Here is a 27,158-nt window from a genome sequence, read left to right as displayed (position 1 = left end):
GTGATCTAGAGCTTTGTATGTGTCTCTGTGTGGTGGAGTAAAGGTGATCTAGAGTTTTGTATGTGTCTCTGTGTGGTGGAGTAAAGGTGATCTAGAGTTTTGTATGTGTCTCTGTGTGGTGGAGTAAAGGTGATCTAGAGTTTTGTATGTGTCTCTGTGTGGTGGAGTAAAGGTGATCTAGAGCTTTGTATGTGTCTCTGTGTGGTGGAGTAAAGGTGATCTAGAGTTTTGTATGTGTCTCTGTGTGGTGGAGTAAAGGTGATCTAGAGTTTTGTATGTGTCTCTGTGTGGTGGAGTAAAGGTGATCTAGAGTTTTGTATGTGTCTCTGTGTGGTGGAGTAAAGGTGATCTAGAGTTTTGTATGTGTCTCTGTGTGGTGGAGTAAAGGTGGTCTAGAGTTTTGTATGTGTCTCTGTGTGGTGGAGTAAAGGTGGTCTAGAGTTTTGTATGTGTCTCTGTGTGGTGGAGTAAAGGTGATCTAGAGTTTTGTATGTGTCTCTGTGTGGTGGAGTAAAGGTGATCTAGAGTTTTGTATGTGTCTCTGTGTGGTGGAGTAAAGGTGATCTAGAGCTTTGTATGTGTCTCTGTGTGGTGGAGTAAAGGTGATCTAGAGTTTTGTATGTGTCTCTGTGTGGTGGAGTAAAGGTGATCTAGAGTTTTGTATGTGTCTCTGTGTGTGGAGTAAAGGTGATCTAGAGTTTTGTATGTGTCTCTGTGTGGTGGAGTAAAGGTGATCTAGAGTTTTATATGTGTCTCTGTGTGGTGGAGTAAAGGTGATCTAGAGTTTTGTATGTGTCTCTGTGTGGTGGAGTAAAGGTGATCTAGAGTTTTGTATGTGTCTCTGTGTGGTGGAGTAAAGGTGATCTAGAGCTTTGTATGTGTCTCTGTGTGGTGGAGTAAAGGTGATCTAGAGTTTTGTATGTGTCTCTGTGTGGTGGAGTAAAGGTGATCTAGAGTTTTATATGTGTCTCTGTGTGGTGGAGTAAAGGTGATCTAGAGTTTTGTATGTGTCTCTGTGTGGTGGAGTAAAGGTGATCTAGAGTTTTATATGTGTCTCTGTGTGGTGGAGTAAAGGTGATCTAGAGTTTTGTATGTGTCTCTGTGTGGAGTAAAGGTGGTCTAGAGTTTTGTATGAGTCTCTGTGTGGTGGAGTAAAGGTGATCTAGAGCTTTGTATGTGTCTCTGTGTGGAGTAAAGGTGATCTAGAGTTTTATATGTGTCTCTGTGTGGTGGAGTAAAGGTGATCTAGAGTTTTGTATGTGTCTCTGTGTGGTGGAGTAAAGGTGATCTAGAGTTTTGTATGTGTCTCTGTGTGGTGGAGTAAAGGTGGTCTAGAGTTTTGTATGTGTCTCTGTGTGTGGAGTAAAGGTGATCTAGAGTTTTGTATGAGTCTCTGTGTGGTGGAGTAAAGGTGATCTAGAGCTTTGTATGTGTCTCTGTGTGGTGGAGTAAAGGTGATCTAGAGTTTTGTATGTGTCTCTGTGTGGTGGAGTAAAGGTGGTCTAGAGTTTTGTATGTGTCTCTGTGTGGAGTAAAGGTGGTCTAGAGTTTTGTATGAGTCTCTGTGTGGTGGAGTAAAGGTGATCTAGAGCTTTGTATGTGTCTCTGTGTGGAGTAAAGGTGATCTAGAGTTTTATATGTGTCTCTGTGTGGTGGAGTAAAGGTGATCTAGAGTTTTGTATGTGTCTCTGTGTGGTGGAGTAAAGGTGATCTAGAGTTTTATATGTGTCTCTGTGTGGTGGAGTAAAGGTGATCTAGAGTTTTGTATGTGTCTCTGTGTGGAGTAAAGGTGATCTAGAGTTTTATATGTGTCTCTGTGTGTGGAGTAAAGGTGATCTAGAGTTTTGTATGTGTCTCTGTGTGGAGTAAAGGTGATCTAGAGTTTTATATGTGTCTCTGTGTGGTGGAGTAAAGGTGGTCTAGAGTTTTATATGTGTTTCTGTGTGGAGTAAAGGTGGTCTAGAGTTTTGTATGTGTCTCTGTGTGTGGAGTAAAGGTGATCTAGAGTTTTATATGTGTCTCTGTGTGGAGTAAAGGTGATCTAGAGCTTTGTATGTGTCTCTGTGTGGTGGAGTAAAGGTGATCTAGAGTTTTGTATGTGTCTCTGTGTGGTGGAGTAAAGGTGATCTAGAGTTTTATATGTGTCTCTGTGTGGTGGAGTAAAGGTGATCTAGAGTTTTGTATGTGTCTCTGTGTGGAGTAAAGGTGATCTAGAGTTTTATATGTGTCTCTGTGTGGAGTAAAGGTGGTCTAGAGTTTTGTATGTGTCTCTGTGTGTGGAGTAAAGGTGATCTAGAGTTTTATATGTGTCTCTGTGTGGAGTAAAGGTGATCTAGAGCTTTGTATGTGTCTCTGTGTGGTGGAGTAAAGGTGATCTAGAGTTTTGTATGTGTCTCTGTGTGGTGGAGTAAAGGTGGTCTAGAGTTTTGTATGTGTCTCTGTGTGTGGAGTAAAGGTGATCTAGAGTTTTGTATGTGTCTCTGTGTGGTGGAGTAAAGGTGATCTAGAGTTTTGTATGTGTCTCTGTGTGGTGGAGTAAAGGTGATCTAGAGTTTTATATGTGTCTCTGTGTGGTGGAGTAAAGGTGATCTAGAGTTTTGTATGTGTCTCTGTGTGGAGTAAAGGTGATCTAGAGTTTTATATGTGTCTCTGTGTGTGGAGTAAAGGTGATCTAGAGTTTTGTATGTGTCTCTGTGTGGAGTAAAGGTGATCTAGAGTTTTATATGTGTCTCTGTGTGGAGTAAAGGTGGTCTAGAGTTTTGTATGTGTCTCTGTGTGTGGAGTAAAGGTGATCTAGAGTTTTATATGTGTCTCTGTGTGGAGTAAAGGTGATCTAGAGCTTTGTATGTGTCTCTGTGTGGTGGAGTAAAGGTGATCTAGAGTTTTGTATGTGTCTCTGTGTGGTGGAGTAAAGGTGGTCTAGAGTTTTGTATGTGTCTCTGTGTGTGGAGTAAAGGTGATCTAGAGTTTTGTATGTGTCTCTGTGTGTGGAGTAAAGGTGATCTAGAGTTTTGTATGAGTCTCTGTGTGGTGGAGTAAAGGTGATCTAGAGCTTTGTATGTGTCTCTGTGTGGTGGAGTAAAGGTGATCTAGAGTTTTGTATGTGTCTCTGTGTGGTGGAGTAAAGGTGGTCTAGAGTTTTGTATGTGTCTCTGTGTGGAGTAAAGGTGGTCTAGAGTTTTGTATGAGTCTCTGTGTGGTGGAGTAAAGGTGATCTAGAGCTTTGTATGTGTCTCTGTGTGGAGTAAAGGTGATCTAGAGTTTTATATGTGTCTCTGTGTGGTGGAGTAAAGGTGATCTAGAGTTTTGTATGTGTCTCTGTGTGGTGGAGTAAAGGTGATCTAGAGTTTTATATGTGTCTCTGTGTGGTGGAGTAAAGGTGATCTAGAGTTTTGTATGTGTCTCTGTGTGGAGTAAAGGTGATCTAGAGTTTTATATGTGTCTCTGTGTGTGGAGTAAAGGTGATCTAGAGTTTTGTATGTGTCTCTGTGTGGAGTAAAGGTGATCTAGAGTTTTATATGTGTCTCTGTGTGGTGGAGTAAAGGTGGTCTAGAGTTTTATATGTGTCTCTGTGTGGAGTAAAGGTGGTCTAGAGTTTTGTATGTGTCTCTGTGTGTGGAGTAAAGGTGATCTAGAGTTTTATATGTGTCTCTGTGTGGAGTAAAGGTGATCTAGAGCTTTGTATGTGTCTCTGTGTGGTGGAGTAAAGGTGATCTAGAGTTTTGTATGTGTCTCTGTGTGGTGGAGTAAAGGTGATCTAGAGTTTTATATGTGTCTCTGTGTGGTGGAGTAAAGGTGATCTAGAGTTTTGTATGTGTCTCTGTGTGGTGGAGTAAAGGTGATCTAGAGTTTTGTATGTGTCTCTGTGTGGTGGAGTAAAGGTGATCTAGAGCTTTGTATGTGTCTCTGTGTGGTGGAGTAAAGGTGATCTAGAGTTTTGTATGTGTCTCTGTGTGGTGGAGTAAAGGTGATCTAGAGTTTTGTATGTGTCTGTGTGGTGGAGTAAAGGTGATCTAGAGTTTTGTATGTGTCTCTGTGTGTGGAGTAAAGGTGATCTAGAGTTTTGTATGTGTCTCTGTGTGGTGGAGTAAAGGTGATCTAGAGTTTTATATGTGTCTCTGTGTGGTGGAGTAAAGGTGATCTAGAGTTTTGTATGTGTCTCTGTGTGGTGGAGTAAAGGTGATCTAGAGTTTTATATGTGTCTCTGTGTGGTGGAGTAAAGGTGATCTAGAGTTTTGTATGTGTCTCTGTGTGGAGTAAAGGTGATCTAGAGTTTTATATGTGTCTCTGTGTGTGGAGTAAAGGTGATCTAGAGTTTTGTATGTGTCTCTGTGTGGAGTAAAGGTGATCTAGAGTTTTATATGTGTCTCTGTGTGGAGTAAAGGTGGTCTAGAGTTTTGTATGTGTCTCTGTGTGTGGAGTAAAGGTGATCTAGAGTTTTATATGTGTCTCTGTGTGGAGTAAAGGTGATCTAGAGCTTTGTATGTGTCTCTGTGTGGTGGAGTAAAGGTGATCTAGAGTTTTGTATGTGTCTCTGTGTGGTGGAGTAAAGGTGGTCTAGAGTTTTGTATGTGTCTCTGTGTGTGGAGTAAAGGTGATCTAGAGTTTTGTATGAGTCTCTGTGTGGTGGAGTAAAGGTGATCTAGAGCTTTGTATGTGTCTCTGTGTGGTGGAGTAAAGGTGATCTAGAGTTTTGTATGTGTCTCTGTGTGGTGGAGTAAAGGTGGTCTAGAGTTTTGTATGTGTCTCTGTGTGGAGTAAAGGTGGTCTAGAGTTTTGTATGAGTCTCTGTGTGGTGGAGTAAAGGTGATCTAGAGCTTTGTATGTGTCTCTGTGTGGAGTAAAGGTGATCTAGAGTTTTATATGTGTCTCTGTGTGGTGGAGTAAAGGTGATCTAGAGTTTTGTATGTGTCTCTGTGTGGTGGAGTAAAGGTGATCTAGAGTTTTATATGTGTCTTTGTGTGGTGGAGTAAAGGTGATCTAGAGTTTTGTATGTGTCTCTGTGTGGAGTAAAGGTGATCTAGAGTTTTATATGTGTCTCTGTGTGTGGAGTAAAGGTGATCTAGAGTTTTGTATGTGTCTCTGTGTGGAGTAAAGGTGATCTAGAGTTTTATATGTGTCTCTGTGTGGTGGAGTAAAGGTGGTCTAGAGTTTTATATGTGTCTCTGTGTGGAGTAACGGTGGTCTAGAGTTTTGTATGTGTCTCTGTGTGTGGAGTAAAGGTGATCTAGAGTTTTATATGTGTCTCTGTGTGGAGTAAAGGTGATCTAGAGCTTTGTATGTGTCTCTGTGTGGTGGAGTAAAGGTGATCTAGAGTTTTGTATGTGTCTCTGTGTGGTGGAGTAAAGGTGGTCTAGATTTTTGTATGTGTCTCTGTGTGTGGAGTAAAGGTGATCTAGAGTTTTGTATGAGTCTCTGTGTGGTGGAGTAAAGGTGATCTAGAGCTTTGTATGTGTCTCTGTGTGGTGGAGTAAAGGTGATCTAGAGTTTTGTATGTGTCTCTGTGTGGTGGAGTAAAGGTGGTCTAGAGTTTTGTATGTGTCTCTGTGTGGAGTAAAGGTGGTCTAGAGTTTTGTATGAGTCTCTGTGTGGTGGAGTAAAGGTGATCTAGAGTTTTGTATGTGTCTCTGTGTGGTGGAGTAAAGGTGATCTAGAGTTTTGTATGTGTCTCTGTGTGGTGGAGTAAAGGTGGTCTAGAGTTTTGTATGTGTCTCTGTGTGGAGTAAAGGTGGTCTAGAGTTTTGTATGAGTCTCTGTGTGGTGGAGTAAAGGTGATCTAGAGTTTTGTATGAGTCTCTGTGTGGTGGAGTAAAGGTGATCTAGAGTTTTGTATGTGTCTCTGTGTGGTGGAGTAAAGGTGGTCTAGAGTTTTGTATGTGTCTCTGTGTGGAGTAAAGGTGGTCTAGAGTTTTGTATGTGTCTCTGTATGTGGAGTAAAGGTGATCTAGAGTTTTATATGTGTCTCTGTGTGGAGTAAAGGTGATCTAGAGTTTTGTATGTGTCTCTGTGTGGTGGAGTAAAGGTGGTCTAGAGTTTTATATGTGTCTCTGTGTGTGGAGTAAAGGTGATCTAGAGTTTTTTCACCTCTAGTTGCACAGCTGGCAGAAATTACATTAAACTGATCAGTTTTCCTGCATTAAAATCACCGGCCACTAGGAGCGCCGCCTCTGGGTGAGCATTTTATTTTCTGCTTTATACAGAATTTGGGCAGAATTGCCTGCTGGAACATGTGAACTTTCATGTGCCTTAATAACAAACTTGTATTCCATCTGTAAATACGAATAAAATGGTTAAATTACGAGCCTAGTTGGTTTAGCCATGGAAAAAGACAGCAACCTTCCCGCTAGCCATGATTGGCTGAGATAATGAGTGGGCTGGACATGCCGAGAGATGAGTTCGGATTGGTCTGTCATGTAGCACGCTTCTGTCTATAATATGAGCTGGTCAGTATGTGTAGGTAATCCCTTCTAACGTGGCTTTTTTGAAAGATATCATTTACATTTTAGTCATTTAGCAGACGCTCTTATCCAGAGCGACTTACAGTTAGTGAGTGCATAATTATTATTTTTTTCATACTGGCCCCACGTGGGAATCGAACCCACAACCCTGCCGTTGCAAGCGCCATGCTCTACCAACTGAGCTACACATAGTAGAACTGCATAAGTGTTGCACTCCACTTTCTGGAGGACCAAATTTTGAAATCAATGAAATTAGAGTATGATATTTAAGGAGATGGAGAAAATTATGGCATTTGATTGCAAATATGCAGATGGAGTCAAAAAGAGAAAACACAGAAGGCTGTTGTATAAAACACCTGTCTCTGGATTACATCTTCAAACTAAGGGCAACCATGGCATCCGTGACAGAGAGGGAGAAGCGTCCATCCATGTATACGGGTAAGATAGTCTAGCTAGATACATTTTCAGATATTAAACGTTTCTAATCTGGTCAGAAAGTCATTTTCATTTCAAGTTAGTGTACTGTGTAGTAATATTATTCGTATCTCAGAGCCATTTGCATTGCTAGTTATAGCCTAATGTTAGCTAGCTAACATTGAATCTGGTTGGTTAGCTACCTGTAGATTCATGCAGGGTAGTAACGATATGAGTTGGGATTATGGTTCATTGTTTAGCTAGCTAGCTACATGTCTAAACAAAAGACTCCACTATGCAAGTAACTATTTCAATAGAATGTTTATGAAGTCACTGCGACAACTGTCGATAGACGTAGCTGGTAAATTTGCTCTGGCTATCTACTCTGATTTCAGAGCACTCTCGTCTGAGTGTGCCAGAGCGCAGAATAACTGACGAATTTACCAACACTCAACACCCATTGAATATGGCGGTGTCAGTAAACGTAGGCAAAAAAGCGTAATTAAATTGATGCCAGCAGCACAGTTAGTCACCAACGCTCTTGATAACATAAAAACAGCCTAACCAGCTCTGCTAGGGCGAGTAAAATGGTCAGAGTGAGCTGTTCTCTCATTTGTGTCTGGAAGTAGCTAGCAAGCTAGCCAGCATTATCCAGTTAGCTTGGGTGCTTGACTGCTGTTGTGAGGCCAGAACGCTCGGATCAACCCTACTCCTCGGCCAGAGCGTCCAGTGTGCGCTCATATTACTTCAACTACCTCAACTAGCCGGTGCCCCCGCACATTGACTCTGCACCGGTACCCCCTGTATATATAGCCTCTCTACTGTTATTTGATTTTACTTCTGCTCTTTTTTTCTCAACACCTTTTTTGTTTTATTCTACTTTTTTATTAAAAATAAATGCACTGTTGGTTAAGGGCTGTAAGTAAGCATTTCACTGTAATGTCTGCACCTGTTGTATTCGGCGCATGTGGCCAATAAAATTTGATTTGATTTGATTTGAACGCTCCGAGAGCGAAACACTCTGTATTTAAGAACGGACAATCTGACAACGCTCTGAGTTTACGAACGCCCGGAGCGCACTCTGGCACTCCAGATTACATTTACGAACACACCCGTAGTATAAACCAGCCTTTAGTCTTGAAATCTTTGGTTGTTTAGTACACTACTCACTCTGTTTAGCACATGGCCTCACATGTGAATCCTTAAAGTGATGGGTGGGGCTAAAGCTTAAGAGGGTGTGAACGATGCTGAATGGATGTAGACGAAGAAGAGCTCTCCAGTAGGTACCGAAACATTCAAGGGCCATTTTCTCAAAAGTGGGGTTACAAGTTGATCAACTTTCAAACCAGAATTAGTTTCCCATTGTTCCTCAACTGTAGTGTATGATATACCATTTTCTAGCTCTGAGTCTCAACTTTTATCCAATGTAAAAAAACACACATTTTGCTACATAAGACCGAATCGAGCCGGTCGGTCACATGTAGTATGATGAGGTATTCTAACTGTATGGTCTACAGCTCATCATGAGGTATTCTAACTGTATGGTCTACAGCTCATCATGAGGTATTCTAACTGTATGGTCTACAGCTCATCATGAGGTATTCTAACTGTATGGTCTACAGCTCATCATGAGGTATTCTAACTGTATGGTCTACAGCTCATCATGAGGTATTCTAACTGTATGGTCCACAGCTCATCATGAGGTATTCTAACTGTATGGTCTACAGCTCATCATGAGGTATTCTAACTGTATGGTCTACAGCTCATCATGAGGTATTCTAACTGTATGGTCTACAGCTCATCATGAGGTATTCTAACTGTATGGTCTACAGCTCATCATGAGGTATTCTAACTGAGTAAAACCTCCAGACTTCCTTAACATTAGAGGTCATGCACCAGTTGTATTTAACAGAGAGACACATACCACCCCCCTGAGTTTGCCCTACGCTGCCGTTCTGTCCTGCCGATGTATAGAAAAACAGCTAAATGTATATTTTCCATGTCCTTGTTCAGCCACGTCTCGGAGAAACAGAGGATATTACACTTCTTCAGAATTCATATTTTTTATAACCCAACCCTGATCTGTACTTCTCCACAACTTTGTCCCTGACCTGTTTGGAGCGCTCCTTGGTATTCATGGTGCCCCTTGCTTAGTGGTGTTGCAAAGTCTGGGGCCTTTCAGAACAGGTGTATATATAAACTGAGATCATGTGACAGATCATGTGACACTTAGATTGCACACAGGTAGACTTTATTTAACTAATTATGTGACTTCTGAAGGTAATTGGTTGCACCAGATCTTATTTAGGGGCTTCATAGCAAAGGGTGTGATACATAGGCACGCACGACTTTTCCGTGATTTATTTGTTCGAATTTTTTGAAACAAGTTATTTTTTTCCATTTCACTTCACCAATTTGGACTATTTTGTGTATGTCCATTACATGAAATCCGTTAACAGCAACCTCGGGAAAAACCTCTGCATTATCATTAACCTCAGTGAAAACAATGTACTGAGCAAATGTCAAATTGGCTTTTTACCAAATTACCATACGACAGACCACGTATTCACCCTGCACACCCTAATTGACAAAGAGACAAACTAAAACAAAGGCAAAGTCTTCTGATGCTTTGTTGATTTCAAAAAAGCTTTTGACTCAATTTGCATGAGGGTCTGCTATACAAATTGATGGAAAGTGGTGTTGGGGGAAAAACATAAAACATTATAAAATCTATGTACACAAACAACAAGTGAGCGGTTAAAATAGGCAAAAAACACACATGTTTCTTTCCACAGGGCCGTGGGGTGAGACAGGGATGCAGCTTAAGCCCCACCCTCTTCAACATATATATCAACTAATTGGCGAGGGCACTAGAACAGTCTGCAGCACCCGGCCTCACCCTACTAGAGTCTGAAGTTAAAGATAACCAAGGCTGACCAAGCTAACAGTGTTGACAGTAGGGTGACCGAACTAACAGTGTTGACAGTAGGGTGACCGAACTAACAGTGTTGACAGTAGGGTGACCGAGCTAACAGTGTTGACAGTAGGGTGACCGAACTAACAGTGTTGACAGTAGGGTGACCGAGCTAACAGTGTTGACAGTAGGGTGACCGAACTAACAGTGTTGACAGTAGGGTGACCGAGCTAACAGTGTTGACAGTAGGGTGACCAAGCTAACAGTGTTGACAGTAGGGTGACCAAGCTAACAGTTTTGACAGTAGGGTGACTAAGCTAACAGTGTTGATATATTCTTGATATACATTCTGTCAACACGGTTAGCTTAGTCAATCTACTGTCCACACTGTTAGCTTGGTCACCCAACTGTCAACACTATTTGTTTGGTTACCCTACTGTCAATACTGTTAGCTTGGTCACCCTACTGTCAACACTGTTAGCTTGGTCACACTACTTTCAACACAATTAGTTTGGTTACTCTACTGTCAACACTGTTATCTTGGTCACCATGCTGTCAACACTGGTAGCTTGGTCACCATGCTGTCAACACTGTTAGCTTAGTCACCCACTGTCAACACTGTTAGCTTGGTCACCCTACTGTCAACACTGTTATCTTGGTCAACACTGTTAGCTTGGTCACCCTACTGTCAACACTGTTTGCTTGGTCAACACTGTTAGCTTGGTCACCCTACTGTCAACACTGTTAGCTTGGTCACCCTACTGTTAACACTGTTAGCTTGGTCACCCTACTGTCAACACTGTTAGCTTGGTCAACACTGTTAGCTTGGTCACCCTACTGTCAACACTGTTAGCTTGGTCACCCTACTGGCAACACTGTTAGCTTGGTCACCCTACTGTCAACACTGTTAGCTTGGTCAGCCTACTGTCAACACTGTTAGCTTGGTCACCCTACTGTCAACACTGTTAGCTTGGTCAGCCTACTGTCAACACTGTTAGCTTGGTCACCCTACTGTCAACACTGTTAGCTTGGTCACCCTACAGTCAACACTGTTAGCTTGGTCACCCTACTGTCAACACTGTTAGCTTGGTCACCCTACTGTCAACACTGTTAGCTTGGTCAGCCTTGGTTAGCTTGGTCAGCGCGCTACCTCTCTTGACGTATGGACCTCTCTCTCTGTGGTTCTGAATCTGAGCCTTGTTCCAGTGTTACTTCCAGGACAGAATGGCTCCTTTGTGGTTATAAGTTTATAATGTGTCCATTGATAGGAGTAGCACACACGCACACACACACACGCACACACACACACACACACACACACACGCACGCGCGCGCACGCGCACACACGCACGCACGCACGCACGCACGCACGCACAGCACCTCTGTTCATAATGTCAGATGTATGCTACACACCTGTGAAGAACCATGCTCTGAACTGATCACGTTAAGTGGGGCTAACCTTTATACGAAGTGTTCAGACCTCAGTACCAAAGGCTTTTGTGTAGTATAGCGGTTTGTGAATGAGGTTGAGGAGCATATTGGGCCAGAACCAAAACATATGCCATTTTTGGACTTTCTGGACATGGTATTTTAATGTTGAATGTTTTGGTCACTCTCTCAGGATCTGTCAATTGTTTTCACGCATATTTCCCTCCAGACAATGTTCTATATAAAGCCACTCGTGATACATATTATCATACCCTACATATTATCATACCCTATATATTATCATACCCTACATATTATCATACCCTATATATTATCATACCCTACATATTATCATACGCTATATATTATCATACCCTACATATTATCATACCCTATATATTATCATACCCTACATATTATCATACCCTACATATTATCATACCCTACATATTATCATACCCTACATATTATCATACCCTACATATTATCATACCCTATATATTATCATACCCTACATATTATCATACCCTACATATGATGCCATATTGCATGTCTGTCGGTCTGTCTGTGTGTCTTTATAATAGCTTATGACTGGTATAACTGTGTGTCCCAGGCTGTAGGTTACATGGTAAGCAGACAGACTTGATGCATGGTGTTTGCATGACTCCCATCTGTCTTGCTGTGGGATTGAGAGCGAGGGGCTCGGCTGACACCAACCAATCATGGCTCAGACCACCATGCATGTTGTCAACGGCAACACCCAAGGTAACCTCCCCCCCCACCCCGCCCCGCCCCGCCCCTCGTTCTCTATCTGTATGCTAAACATTGTGTTGATCCCTCAAAATTAAATATTCACTTTAGTAAACTTAAATATCCCACTCTCTGTCAGTCTGTCAGTCTGTCTGTCTGTCTTGAACCCAGAAGTGATATACTGTTGTCCTGACGAAGATGAGAGATGATGATGATGCTGATAATGAAGGTGTAATTAGGGCTGCGACAGGGTGGAAACATGATAATGAAGGTGTAAATAGGGCTGAGACAGGGTGGAAACATGATAATGAAGGTGTAATTAGGGCTGAGACAGGGTGGAAACATGGTAATGAAGGTGTAATTAGGGCTGAGACAGGGTGGAAACATGATAATGAAGGTGTAATTAGGGCTGAGACAGGGTGGAAACATGGTAATGAAGGTGTAAATAGGGCTGAGACAGGGTGGAAACATGGTAATGAAGGTGTAATTAGGGCTGATACAGGGTGGAAACATGATAATGAAGGTGTAATTAGGGCTGAGACAGGGTGGAAACATGGTAATGAAGGTGTAAATAGGGCTGAGACAGGGTGGAAACATGGTAATGAAGGTGTAAATAGGGCTGAGACAGGGTGGAAACATGGTAATGAAGGTGTAATTAGGGCTGATACAAGGTGGAAACATGGTAATGAAGGTGTAAATAGGGCTGAGACAGGGTGGAAACATGGTAATGAAGGTGTAAATAGGGCTGAGACAGGGTGGAAACATGGTAATGAAGGTGTAATTAGGGCTGAGACAGGGTGGAAACATGGTAATGAAGGTGTAAATAGGGCTGAGACAGGGTGGAAACATGGTAATGAAGGTGTAATTAGGGCTGAGACAGGGTGGAAACATGATAATGAAGGTGTAATTAGGGCTGAGACAGGGTGGAAACATGATAATGAAGGTGTAATTAGAGCTGAGACAGGGTGAAAACATGGTAATGAAGGTGTAAATAGGGCTGAGACAGGGTGGAAACATGATAATGAAGGTGTAAATAGGGCTGAGACAGGGTGGAAACATGATAATGAAGGTGTAAATAGGGCTGAGACAGGGTGGAAACATGGTAATGAAGGTGTAATTAGGGCTGAGACAGGGTGGAAACATGGTAATGAAGGTGTAGTTAGGGCTGAGACAGGGTGGAAACATGGTAATGAAGGTGTAATTAGGGCTGAGACAGGGTGGAAACATGGTAATGAAGGTGTAAATAGGGCTGAGACAGGGTGGAAACATGGTAATGAAGGTGTAATTAGGGCTGAGACAGGGTGGACACATGATAATGAAGGTGTAATTAGGGCTGAGACAGGGTAGAAACATGATAATGAAGGTGTAATTAGGGCTGAGACAGGGTGGGAACATGGTAATGAAGGTGTAATTAGGGCTGAGACAGGGTGGAAACATGATAATGAAGGTGTAAATAGGGCTGAGACAGGGTGGAAACATGATAATGAAGGTGTAAATAGGGCTGAGACAGGGTGGAAACATGGTAATGAAGGTGTAATTAGGGCTGAGACAGGATGGAAACATGGTAATGAAGGTGTAATTAGGGCTGAGACAGGGTGGAAACATGATAATGAAGGTGTAATTAGGGCTGAGACAGGGTGGAAACATGATAATGAAGGTGTAATTAGGGCTGAGACAGGGTGGAAACATGATAATGAAGGTGTAATTAGGGCTGAGACAGGGTGGAAACATGGTAATGAAGGTGTAATTAGGGCTGAGACAGGGTGGAAACATGATAATGAAGGTGTAAATAGGGCTGAGACAGGGTGGAAACATGATAATGAAGGTGTAAATAGGGCTGAGACAGGGTGGAAACATGGTAATGAAGGTGTAATTAGGGCTGAGACAGGGTGGAAACATGGTAATGAAGGTGTAAATTGGTCTGAGACAGGGTGGAAACATGGTAATGAAGGTGTAATTAGGGCTGAGACAGGGTGGAAACATGGTAATGAAGGTGTAAATAGGGCTGAGACAGGGTGAAAACATGATAATGAAGGTGTAATTAGGGCTGCGACAGGGTGGAAACATGGTAATGAAGGTGTAATTAGGGCTGAGACAGGGTGGAAACATGATAATGAAGGTGTAATTAGGGCTGAGACAGGGTGGAAACATGATAATGAAGGTGTAAATAGGGCTGAGACAGGGTGGAAACATGGTAATGAAGGTGTAATTAGGGCTGAGACAGGGTGGAAACATGGTAATGAAGGTGTAAATTGGTCTGAGACAGGGTGGAAACATGGTAATGAAGGTGTAATTAGGGCTGAGACAGGGTGGAAACATGATGATGAAGGTGTAATTAGGGCTGAGACAGGGTGGAAACATGGTAATGAAGGTGTAAATAGGGCTGAGACAGGGTGGAAACATGGTAATGAAGGTGTAAATTGGTCTGAAACAGGGTGGAAACATGATAATGAAGGTGTAATTAGGGCTGAGACAGGGTGGAAACATGATAATGAAGGTGTAATTAGGGCTGAGACAGGGTGGAAACATGGTAATGAAGGTGTAAATTGGTCTGAAACAGGGTGGAAACATGATAATGAAGGTGTAAATAGGGCTGAGACAGGGTGGAAACATGATAATGAAGGTGTAATTAGGGCTGAGACAGGGTGGCAACATGGTAATGAAGGTGTAAATAGGGCTGAGACAGGGTGGAAACATGATAATGAAGGTGTAATTAGGGCTGAGACAGGGTGGCAACATGGTAATGAAGGTGTAAATAGGGCTGAGACAGGGTGGAAACATGATAATGAAGGTGTAATTAGGGCTGAGACGGGGTGGAAACATGATAATGAAGGTGTAATTAGGGCTGAGACATGGTGGAAACATGGTAATGAAGGTGTAAATAGGGCTGAGACAGGGTGGAAACATGATAATGAAGGTGTAAATAGGGCTGAGACAGGGTGGAAACATGATAATGAAGGTGTAAATAGGGCTGAGACAGGGTGGAAACTTGATAATGAAGGTGTAAATACGGCTGAGACAGGGTGGAAACTTGATAATGAAGGTGTAAATACGGCTGAAACAGGATGTACCTGAGCTCAATTTCCAGTCTCATAGCAAAGGGTCTGAATACTTATGTAAATGAGGTATTTCTAAAAACCTGTTTTCGCTTTGTCATTATGGGTATTGTGTGTAGACTGATTGATTTAATCCATTTTAGAATAAGGCTGTAACGTAACTTTGTGGAAAAGGTCAAGGGGTCTGAATACTTTCCCGAGTGGCACAGTGGTCTAAGGCACTGCATCGCAGTGCTAGCTGTGCCACTAGAGATCCTGGTTCGAATCCAGGCTCTGTCGTAGCCGGCCGCGACCGGGAAACCCATGGGGCGGCGCACAATTGGCCCAGCGTTGTCCAGGGTAGGGGAGGGAATGGCCGGCAGGGATGTAGCTCAGTTGGTAGAGCATGGCGTTTGCAACGCCAGGGTTGTGGGTTCGATTCCCACGGGGGGTCAGTATGAAAAAAAAAAAAATTATAATGTATGCACTAACTGTAAGTCGCTCTGGATAAGAGCGTCTGCTAAATGACTAAAATGTAAATGAATGAACTGTATAGTCTAGTGAGTGTGTATATAGTGTGTATATATAGTCTAGTGAGTGTGTGTATAGTGTGTATAGTGTGTGTATATAGTGTGTATATAGTGTGTATATAGTGTGTATATATAGTCTAGTGAGTGTGTATATAGTGTGTATATATAGTCTAGTGAGTGTGTATATAGTGTGTGTATATAGTCTAGTGTGTGTGTACAGAGCCTTTGGAAAGTATTCAGACCCCTTGACCTTTTCCACGTGTTGTTACGTTACAGCCTTATTCTGAAATGGATTAATTAGTTTTTTTTCCTCATCCTTCAACAGTCTATGGCTTGGGGGGCTGGAGTCTTTGGCAATTTTTCGTGTCTTCTTCTGACACTGCCTGGTATAGAGGTCCTGGATGGCAGGGAGCTTGGCCCCAGTGATGTCTTGGGCTGCCTGCATCACCCTCTGTAGCGCTTTGCGGTCGAGGGCGGTGCATTTGCCATACCAAGTGGTGATGCAGCCAGTCAGATGCGCTCAATGGTGCAGCTGTAGAACTTTTTGAGGATCCGAGTGCCCTTGCCAAGTATTTTCGTCCTCCAGAGGGGGTAGAGGCGCTGCCGTGCCCTCTTCACGTCGGTGCGGTGTGTGTGGACCCTGTTAGGTCCTTAGTGCTTAGTTGTGTGTCATGTAGGTGTGATTGTCAGAGCGAAACGCCTTAATGTGTTTTCCATCACACAGCAGCAGGAGTAGTGTGTGTCTGTGTTCAGTCCGGGTCGCTGTCTGTTAGAGAACGACCGATATGGGTTTTAAGGGCCGATACGTGTTCAGTCCGGGTCGCTGTCTGTTAGAGAACGACCGATATGGGTTTTTAAGGGCCGATACGTGTTCAGTCCGTGTCGCTGTCTGTTAGAGAACGACCGATATGGGTTTTAAGGGCCGATACGTGTTCAGTCCGGGTCGCTGTCTGTTAGAGAACGACCGATATGGGTTTTAAGGGCCGATACGTGTTCAGTCCGGGTCGCTGTCTGTTAGAGAACGACCGATATGGGTTTTAAGGGCCGATACGTGTTCAGTCCGGGTCGCTGTCTGTTAGAGAACGACCGATATGGGTTTTAAGGGCCGATACGTGTTCAGTCCGGGGTCGCTGTCTGTTAGAGAACGACCGATATGGGTTTTAAGGGCCGATACGTGTTCAGTCCGGGTCGCTGTCTGTTAGAGAACGACCGATATGGGTTTTAAGGGCCGATACGTGTTCAGTCCGGGTCGCTGTCTGTTAGAGAACGACCGATATGGGTTTTTAAGGGCCGATACGTGTTCAGTCCGGGTCGCTGTCTGTTAGAGAACGACCGATATGGGTTTTTAAGGGCCGATACGTGTTCAGTCCGGGTCGCTGTCTGTTAGAGAACGACCGATATGGGTTTTAAGGGCCGATCGTGTTCAGTCCGGTCGCTGTCTGTTAGAGAACGACCGATATGGGTTTTAAGGGCCGATACGTGTTCAGTCCGTGTCGCTGTCTGTTAGAGAACGACCGATATGGGTTTTTAAGGGCCGATCGTGTTCAGTCCGGGTCGCTGTCTGTTAGAGAACGACCGATATGGGTTTTAAGGGCCGATCGTGTTCAGTCCGGGTCGCTGTCTGTTAGAGAACGACCGATATGGGTTTTTAAGGGCCGATACGTGTTCAGTCCGGGTCGCTGTCTGTTAGAGAACGACCGATATGGGTTTTAAGGGCCGATACGTGTTCAGTCCGGGTCGCTGTCTGTTAGAGAACGACCGATATGGGTTTTAAGGGCCGATACGTGTTCAGTCCGGGTCGCTGTCTGTTAGAGAACGACCGATATGGGTTTTTAAGGGCCGATACGTGTTCAGTCCGGGTCGCTGTCTGTTAGAGAACGACCGATATGGGTTTTTAAGGGCCGATACTGAGTTCTAGGGGTCAAGGAGGCAATGGCCAATATTTTATGCCAAGACTGAATATGATACAATTTCAGCATTTTGATGAGACATTTTCCCAGAGTCATCCATGTGTGCATTAACAAATCAATTATACAACCATACAATCAATTTGACTTTGTTTTTTATCAATCTAACTCCATAACAACATAAAGGTAATAGTTTTATTTGAATGGTTAATCTCTTGATAAACTTGGTATATCAATATGGCATAGGCCTACTCACAATATAGGTGAATTCATATGCTATAGGACTGTGTGCATGCATTGAGTTATTGAGCTAATTTCACATGAGAGGCAGACGTAGCTGTTCTGTCCTGCCGATGCACAGAAAACCCAGCCAACTCTATATTATCCATGTCGTCGTTCAGCCATGACTCAGTGAAACACAAGATATTACAGTTTTTAATGTCCCGTTGGTATTATAGTCTTAATCGCTGTCCTGATGTCCAGAAGCTCTTTTCGGTCATAAGACACGGTAGCTGCAACATTATGTACAAACAAGTTACAAAAGAAGTTACAAACAATGTGAATAAACAAACAATATAGCACAGTTGGTTAGGAGCCCGTAAAACGGCAGCCATCCCCTCCGGTGCCATTATCAGGAGTAAAAATGTGCTTAACAAGTCACATAATAAGTTGCATGGACTCACTCTGTGTGCAATAATAGTGTTTAACATGATTTTTAAATGACTACCTCATCTCTGTACCCCACACAATACATAATACAATACATAATACACAACATAATACAATACATAACACTACATAATACCTGCCACAGTGGTCTAAGGCACTGCATCGCAGTGCTAGCTGTGCCACTAGAGATCCTGGTTCGAATCCAGGCTCTGTCGTAGCCGGCCGCGAACGGGAGACTCATGGGGCGGCGCACAATTGGCCCAGTGTCGTCCAGGGTAGGGGAGGGAATGGCCGGCAGGGATGTAGCTCAGTTGGTAGAGCATGGCATTGGCAACGCCAGGGTTGTGGGTTCGATTCCCACGGGGGGGCCAGTATGAGCAAAAATAAAATAAAAAATGTATGCACTCACGTCTGGATAAGAGCGTCTGCTAAATGACTAAAATGTAAGGGTTAGGGAAAAGGGTTAAATGACTAAAATGTAAATGTAAATAATACAATATATCATAAAATACATAATACTACAAAACAATACATAATACACTACATAATACAATACATAACAGTACATAACACTATATAATACAATACATAATACAATACATAACACAATACACTACATAATACAATACATAATACAGTACATAATACAATACATAATACAATACATAACACAATACACTATGTGATGTCACGAGAGGCTGTGTCCTGGAGGGACGTTACATCCCCCTGAGGTGGCTGCAAACCCAGACAGCTATGGCTCCATCTGCTGGTATGGTCGGGAACTCCAACCCTCTATGGCCAATCTTCCCACGCAGCTGAAACAAATGAGGAGCTGATGAGCTGAAGGTTTGGGAAGGGAAGAGACACAGTCTCCAACCTGGGCTCTCTGGAGGACAAGAGTGCTGCACGTCCACTTCCATGAGGAATATAAGGATTTGGAGATACTTACCTTTGGGAAATACTCACCTTTGGATATATGCACCTGTGGAAATACGTGAGAGACATTTGGAAGGACTTTTGCTGGGTTGGCCACTAGCTGCAACGTGGACTACAGTAAGGCTGGGGAAAAGTTATCTGAGCGAGTGAGAATTATGATTTTGGATGTGGAAGAGACATCCCTGAACTGTTAACCCTTAAAGAGCCACAAGAGAACAGAATTTTGTTATATTTTCGTTAATTTCCCAAGACCTATAATAAAATCCTTGTTTTGTTTGAACCTTGTCTCCTTGCACTACTTGAGCAATCCCGCTGAAAGCTGTGTAGCCTCTCGTGACGTCACAACTACATAATACAATACATAATACAGTACATAATACAATACATAATACAATACATAATACAGTACATAATACAATACATAATACACTACATAATACACTACATAATACAATACATAATACAATACATAATACAGTACATAACAGTACATAATACACTACATAATACAGTACATAACAGTACATAACACAATACACTACATAATACAATACATAATACACTACATATTACAATACATAATACAGTACATAACACTACATAATTGTCACGCCCTGATCGAGATAATTCTTGTTGGTTGGGTCAGGGTGTGAGTTTCTGTTGTATTCTATGTTATTGTATTTCTAGGTTGTAGATCTAGTTGAGATTTCTATGTTTGGTCGGGTGTGATTCCCATCCTTGGAGCCCGGGGGGCAGTTGTTGTTGGGCGTAACTGCCTTGCTCAGAACAACAGATTTTTACCTTGTTGGCTGGGGGATTCGATTCAGCAACCCTTCGGTTACTGGCCCAGCACTCCTACCCGCCAGGCTACCTGCCCCCCCCCTAGAGACTTACCCAGAAAGACTCAGCTGGAATCACTGATTCTAACATGTATTGACTCAGGGGGTTGAATACTTATCTAATCAAAATATATTAGTGTTTTATTTTAAAATGAATGTTTTCCACTTTGACATTACAAAGTATTTTGTGTAGATCGTTGACAAAAAAATGACAATTAAATCTATTTTAATCCCACTTTGTAACACAACAAAGTGTGGAAAAAGTCAAGGGGTGTGAATACTTTCTGAAGGCCCTGCTCTACTGGCTTCTGTTCTCGCCCTCTGAAGACAGGAATCTGGATCATCCAAACCTTTTTAATTGCTCAGGAAATAAAGTTGCTGTAACTGTTCACCAGTCATTTGTTGTGAGCTGGTCTGGTTAGTTGTTGGCAGGAGGGTCTAGCGCTGTCTGTCTGTCATCCTGATAGGTGGAAGAATGTATCAGCTCTGTCGCTCTCTCTCTCACTCTTTTCTCAGTTATTCCCTCGTTACTGGACAATGGCCGTGGAATGTCCAGTGTTCTTTAGGAATGTCCGGTGTTCTTTAGGAATGTCCAGTAATCTTTAGGAATGTCCAGTGTTCTTTAGGAATGTCCGGTGTTCTTTAGGAATGTCCAGTAATCTTTAGGAATGTCCAGTGTTCTTTAAGAATGTCTGGTGTTCTTTAGGAATGTCCAGTGTTCTTTTGGAATGTGTTTTGTTCTGATTGTTGTGTTGTGCTTCTTATAGTTGTAATGAGGAGGATGTTGAGCAGAAGGCTGAGGTAGGCATGGTGGAGAGGAGGGTTTTAGCTGAATGTTAGCAGGCTGACGTGACGAGGCTCCGCCGGGCCTGGCAGGGCCAGGAAATACCAGGCCAGTGTGATGGAAAAGGGGCCTCTGTTTGGAGGTGGGTGTGTTGCTGTGTGTGTCTACTTCAGAGCAGAGTCTCTTAAGTATTCAAACCCCTGTCAACACAGGTTACAATCCCCTTTGGCAGCAATTACAGCTGTGAGTCTTTCTGGGTAAGTCTCTAAGAGCTTTCCACACCTGGATTGTGCAACATTTACCCATTTATTATTTTGAAAATTCTTCAAACTCTTGGCATAGATTTTCAAGCAGATTTAAGTCAAAAATGTAACTAGGCCACTCAGGAACATTCAATGTCTCTTGGTAAGCAACTCCAGTGTAGATTTGGCCTTGTGTTTTAGGTTATTGTCCTGCTGAAAGGTGAATTCATCTCCCAGTGTCTGGTGGACAGCAGACTGAACCAGGTTTTCCTCTAGGATTTTGCCTGTGCTTAGCTCCATTCCGTTTCTTTTACATCCTGAAAAACTCCTCAGTCCTTAACGATTACAAGCATACCCATAACATGATGCAGCTACCACTATGCTTGAAAATATGGAGAGTGGTACTCAGTAATGTGTTGTATTGGATTTGCCCCAAACATAACACTTTGTGTTGAGGACAAAAAGTTAATTGCTTTGCCACATTTTTTGCAGTATTAATTTAGTGCCTTGTTACAAACAGGATGCATGTTTTGGAATATTTGTATTCTGTACAGGCTTCCTTCTTTTCTCTCTGTCATTTAGGTTAGTATTGTGGAGTAACTACAATGTTGTTGATCCATCCTCAGTTTTCTCCTATCACAGCCATTAAACTCTGTAACTGTTTTAAAGTCCCCATTGGTCTCATGGTGAAATCCCTGAGCGGTTTCTGTCCTCTCCGGCAACTGAGTTAGGAAGAAGGCTTGTATCTTTGTAGTAACTGGGTGTATTGATACACCATCCAAAGTGTAATTAATAACTTCACCGTGCTCAAAGGGATATTCAATGTCTGCTTTTAATTTGTACCCATCTACCAATAGGTGCCCTTCTTTGTGAGGCATTGGAAAACCTCCCTGGTCTTTATGGTTGAATCTGTGTTTGAAATTCACTGTTTGACTGAGAGACCTTACAGATAATTTAATGTGTGGGGTACAGAGATGAGGTAGTCATAATTATGTTAAACACTATTATTGCACACAGAGGGAGTCCATGCAACTTATTAAGTAACTTGTTAAGCACATTTTTACTCCTGAACTTATTTAGGCTTGCCATAACAAAAGGGTTGAATACTTATTGACTCAAGACATTTCAGCTTTTAATTGTTTATTAATTTGTAAACATTTTTGAAAACGTAATTCCACTTTGACATTATGGGGTATTGTGTGTAGGCCAGTGACAAAATGTGGAAAACGTCAAGGGGTGTGAATACTTTCTGAAGGCACTGTATATGTGTATTAAAGTAGTCAAAAGTTGAGTATTTAGTCCCATATTGCACGCAATGATTACATCAAGCTTGGGACTGTACAAAGTTGTTGGATGCATTTGTTGTTTGCTTTGGTTGTGTTTCAGATTATTTTGTGCCCAATAGAATGTAATGGTAAATAATGTATTGTGTCATTTTGGAGTCACTTCTATTGTAAATAAGAATATAATATGTTTCTAAACACTTCTACATTAATGTGGATGCTACCATGATTACGGATAGTCCTGAAAGAATCGTGAATAATGATGAGTGAGAAAGTTAGACGCACAAATATCATGCATTTATAAAATGAATTTACCCCAATACTTTTGGTCCCCTAAAATTGGGGGACTATGTACAAAACCTGCTGTAATTTCTAAACGGTTCACCCGATATGGATGAAGATCCCCAAAAATTAAAGCTGACAGTCTGCACTTTAACCTCACAGTCATTTCAAATCCAAAGTGCTCTAGTACAGAGCCAAAACAACACAACATGTCCCAATACTGTTGGGGCTCACTGTGTATATGTATAGAGGTGGTTTGTCTCAGTTGAACTGTCATTAGCCTGTGGAAAGATAAAGAGAGATGTTTCTCTAATATGTTGTTGTTGTCCTGAAACACTGCTTTTCTGTTCTCCGTTATGTCTGACTTCTGTAACAGTGTTTATCTGTGTATCAGCTGAACAGGGTCTGTGTGTGTAGCACAAGGGTCATTTCTCCAACAACCCGTGCCACACTCCTTATCTCACTGATAAAGTTGTCGTCTGAAGAGAGAGCAGAGCGTGAGAGAAAGAGAGAGCGAGTGAGAGAGATGGAGAGAGAGAGAGCACAGAGAGAGAGATCGAGAGAGAGAGCAGAGAGAGAGAGATAGCTAAACTATTAAAGACTACCAGAACCCACTGGATTCTCCAATTACATTGAATGAACTACAGGACAAAATACAAACCCTCCAACCCAAAAAGTCCTGTGGTGTTGATGGTATCCTACATGAAATGATGAAATATACAGACCACAAATTCCAATTGGCTATACTTAAACTCTAACATCATCATCAGCTCTGGCATCTTCCCCAATATTTTGAACCAAGGACTGATCACCCCAATCCACAAAAGTGGAGACAAATTTGACCCCAATAACTACCATGGGATATGCGTCAACAGCAACCTTGGGAAAAACCTCTGCATTATCATTAACAGCAGACTTGTACATTTCCTCAGTGAAAACAATGTACTGAGCAAATGTCAAATTGGCTTTTTACCAAATTACCGTACGACAGACCACGTATTCACCCTGCACACCTTAATTGACAAACAAACCAAAACAAAGGCAAAGTCTTCTCATGCTTTGTTGATTTCATAAAAGCTTTTGACTCAATTTGGCATGAAGGTCTGCTATACAAATTGATGGAAAGTGGTGTTGGGGGGAAAACATACAACATTATAAAATACATGTAAAATCAGTTTTTCACAATTCCTGACATTTAATCCTAGTAAAAAGTCCCTGTTTTAGGTCAGTTAGGATCAACACTTTATTTTAAGAATGTGAAATGTCAGAATAATAGTAGAGAGAATGATTTATTTCAGCTTTTATTTCTTTCATCACATTCCCAGTGGGTCAGAAGTTTACATACACTCAATTAGTATTTGGTAGCATTGCCTTTAAATTGTTTAACTTGGGTGAAACGTTTCGGTAGCCTTCCACAAGCTTCCCACAATAAGTTGGGTGAATTTTGGCCCATTCCTCCTGACAGAGCTGGTGTAACTGAGTCAGGTTTGTGGCCTGATTCTACCTGGATTATGTTTGTGAGGCTTCCATTAAAGAACACCCTCTGTGTTCTGTTAGACAAGTAACTCTTTATCCACAATATAGCAGGGGGTGTAAAGCCATAACACATACGTTTTACCAGCAGCAGACTAGGATAGATAATGTCAAAGCCGCCTGAAGTCTAACAAAACAGCCCCAACAATCGTTTTATCATCAATGTCTCTCAGCCAATCATCAGTAATTTGTGTAAGTGCTGTGCTTGTTGAACGTCCTTCCCTATAAGCGTGCTGAAAGTCTGTTGTCAATTTGTTTACTGTAAAATAGCATTGTATCTGGTCCAACACCATTTTTCCCAATAGTTTCCTAAGGGTTGGTAACAGGCTGATTGGTCGGCTGTTTGAGCCAGTAAGGAGGGCTTTACTATTCTTAGGTAGCGGAATGACTTTTGCTTCCCTCCAGGCCTGAGGGGGCACACTTTCTAGTAGGCTTAAATTGGAAATATGGCAAATAGGAGTGGCAATATCGTCCGCTATTATCCTCAGTAATTTTCCATCCACGTTATCAGACCCCGGTGGCTTGTCATTGTTGATAGACAACAATTTTTCACCTCTTCCACACTTACTTTACGGATTTTGGTCAGATATACTTGGATGTGTAGTGTCAGCGTTTGTTGCTGGCATGTCATGCCTAAGTTTGCTAATCTTGCCAATGAAAAAATCATCAAAGTAGTTGGCAATATCAGTGGGTTTTGTGATGAATGAGCCATCTGATTCAATGAATGATGGAGCAGAGTTTGCCTTTTTGCCCAAACTTTTATTTAAGGTGCTCCAAAGCTTTTTACTATCATTCTTTATGTCATTTATCTTTGTTTCATAGTGTAGTTTCTTCTTCTTTTTATTCAGTTTAGTCACATGATTTCTCAATTTGCAATACGTTTGCCAATCGGTTGTGCAGCCAGACTTATTTGCCATTCCTTTTGCCTCATCCCTCTCAACCATATACTTGTTCAATTCCTCATCAATCCACAGGGTTGTAACAGTTTTTACAGTCACTTTCTTTATGGTTGCATGCTTATTAGTAACTGGGATAAGCAATTTCATAAATGTGTCAAGTGCAGTGTCTGTTTGCTCCTCATTACACACCACGGACCAACACATATTTTTCACATCAACAACATAGGAATCACTACAAAACGTATTGTATGACCTCTTATACACTATATTAGGCCCAGCCTTTGGAACTTTGGTTTTCCTAGATATGGCTACTATATTGTGATCATTACATCCGATGGATTTGGATTCTGCTTTAAAGCACATTTCTGCAGCATTAGTAAAGATGTGATCAATACATGTTGATGATTTCATTCCTGTGCTGTTTGTAACTACCCTGGTAGGTTGATTGATAACCTGAACCAGGTTGCAGGCACTAGTTACAGTTTAAAGCTTTCTCTTGAGTGGGCAGCCTGATGAAAGCCAGTCAATATTTAAATCACCCAGAAAGTATACCTCTCTATTAATATCACATTCATTATCAAGCATTTCACACGTTATCCAGATACTGACTGTTAGCACTTGGTGGTCTATAGCAGCTTCCCACCAGAATGGGCTTTAGGTGAGGCAGATGAACCTGTAGCCATATTACTTCAACAGTATTTAACATGAGATCCTCTCTAAGTTTTACAGGAATGTGGTTCTGAATATAAACAGCCACACCTCCACCTTTGGCATTTCTGTCTATTCTGTAGATCTTATAACCATGCATTGCTACCACTGTATCATCAAAGGTATTATCTAAGTGAGTTTCAGAGATTATTAATATAATCTGTTCCTAGCAAATTCTTTATTTAATGAACCTCGTTTCTTAAGCTACATATGTTAACTTGGGCAATTTCTCACACTTTTCTGGGATGCTTGATTGTTTTTCTTGCTTTACTGGGAAGCTTAGCAGAGGTAGACATGCTCAAGTTATTTTTATTAGTGCAGGGTGAGCTGCACACAGTGGACTTCCTACTAGGGCACACCACCTCAGTGCTAACAGTATTACTCTGGTTCATAGGCATATGATTACTGCATACAATAGATGTAGGATCAACAGAGGTATTCAGGGCAGTAAGTGGGACAGAAATTATGTTACTTACATGGTGTCTTCCAACGCCCCTGGGATAATGTACATTTGCTGAAGCATTATGACAACTCAGCGACACATTGGTAGGGATTGAATGAGCTAGGGCTCTGCTCAAAAGTAGTGCACTATATAGGGAATAGGGTGCCATTCTTTTGGTCTAAAGTAGTGCACTATATAGGGAATAGGGTGCCATTCTCTGGTCTAAAGTAGTGCACTATATAGGGAATAGGGTGCCATTCTCTGGTCTAAAGTAGTGCACTATATAGGGAATAGGGCGCCATTTGGGATGCACACACAGACTGGCTGAGGAGTTGGATTGATGCAGCAGAGACCAGTTAAAAATTGCCCCATAAAACATCCTGCGATAACACATGAAATGCACAGGATGTGCAAAAGGAGAACAAAACAGAATACCATATTTTTTTACCCAGGGAAAAATAGGAGAGAAGGGCCGAGCAGTGCCTCAGTGTTAAAGACAACATCACTGTGTGGGCTCGGGTATTTAAACCTTTCAGTTACTGGCTACCTGCCGCCATTATGTATAGAAAATAATAATATAATAATAATATGCCATTTAGCAGACGCTTTTATCCAAAGCGACTTACAGTCATGCGTGCATACATATTTTTTTTTTGTGTATGGGTGGTCCCGGGGATCGAACCCACTACCATGGCGTTACAAGCGCCGTGCTCTACCAGCTGAGCTACAGAGGACCACAGAGGAGGAGATGTACAGTAAAGAACCACAGAGGAAATGACCTCAGCAGACCTGTAGGAAATGACAATACATACAATATGATTGTAAAGGTTAGGTTTGAATAATATTTAATAATAAGTCATTTAGCAGACGCTCTTATCCAGAGCGACTTACAGGAGCAATTAGGGTTAAGTGCCTTGCTAAAGGGCACATTGACAGATTTTTCACCTAGTCGGCTCGGGGATTAGAACCAGCGACCTTTCGGTTACTGGCACAACGCTCTTAACCACTAAGCTACCTGCCGCCCTGAATGAATTACAGCTCTCGTGAATCAGTTGTATCTAGAGTTGTAGAACAACAGATATGTTTAGAGTGAAGAGACTAAGGA

General features: G+C 42.1%; 1 protein-coding gene across 6 annotated transcripts in view; it reads left to right on the top strand.

The window, feature by feature from the left end:
- Window positions 1-27,158, top strand: part of kank1a (KN motif and ankyrin repeat domains 1a) — a 219,656-nt gene that overhangs the window by 100,613 nt on the left and 91,885 nt on the right. For 4 of the 6 annotated variants that reach the window (XM_045226875.1, XM_045226876.1, XM_045226874.1 and 1 more), the window contains exon 3: window positions 11,828-11,979. The exons of the other annotated variants lie outside the window; for them this stretch is intronic. In XM_045226875.1, coding sequence (XP_045082810.1) covers window positions 11,937-11,979 — 43 coding nt within the window. In that variant the 5' untranslated portion in view covers window positions 11,828-11,936. The remainder of the gene's footprint in view (window positions 1-11,827; window positions 11,980-27,158) is intronic. 6 annotated transcript variants of the gene reach the window in all.

This window comes from Coregonus clupeaformis, chromosome 18, assembly GCF_020615455.1.
Source record: "Coregonus clupeaformis isolate EN_2021a chromosome 18, ASM2061545v1, whole genome shotgun sequence".
NCBI classification, from domain to species: domain Eukaryota; kingdom Metazoa; phylum Chordata; class Actinopteri; order Salmoniformes; family Salmonidae; genus Coregonus; species Coregonus clupeaformis.
The sequence above is the reverse complement of the archived record's forward strand: the minus strand, read 5'-3'. Positions and strand labels throughout refer to the sequence as shown.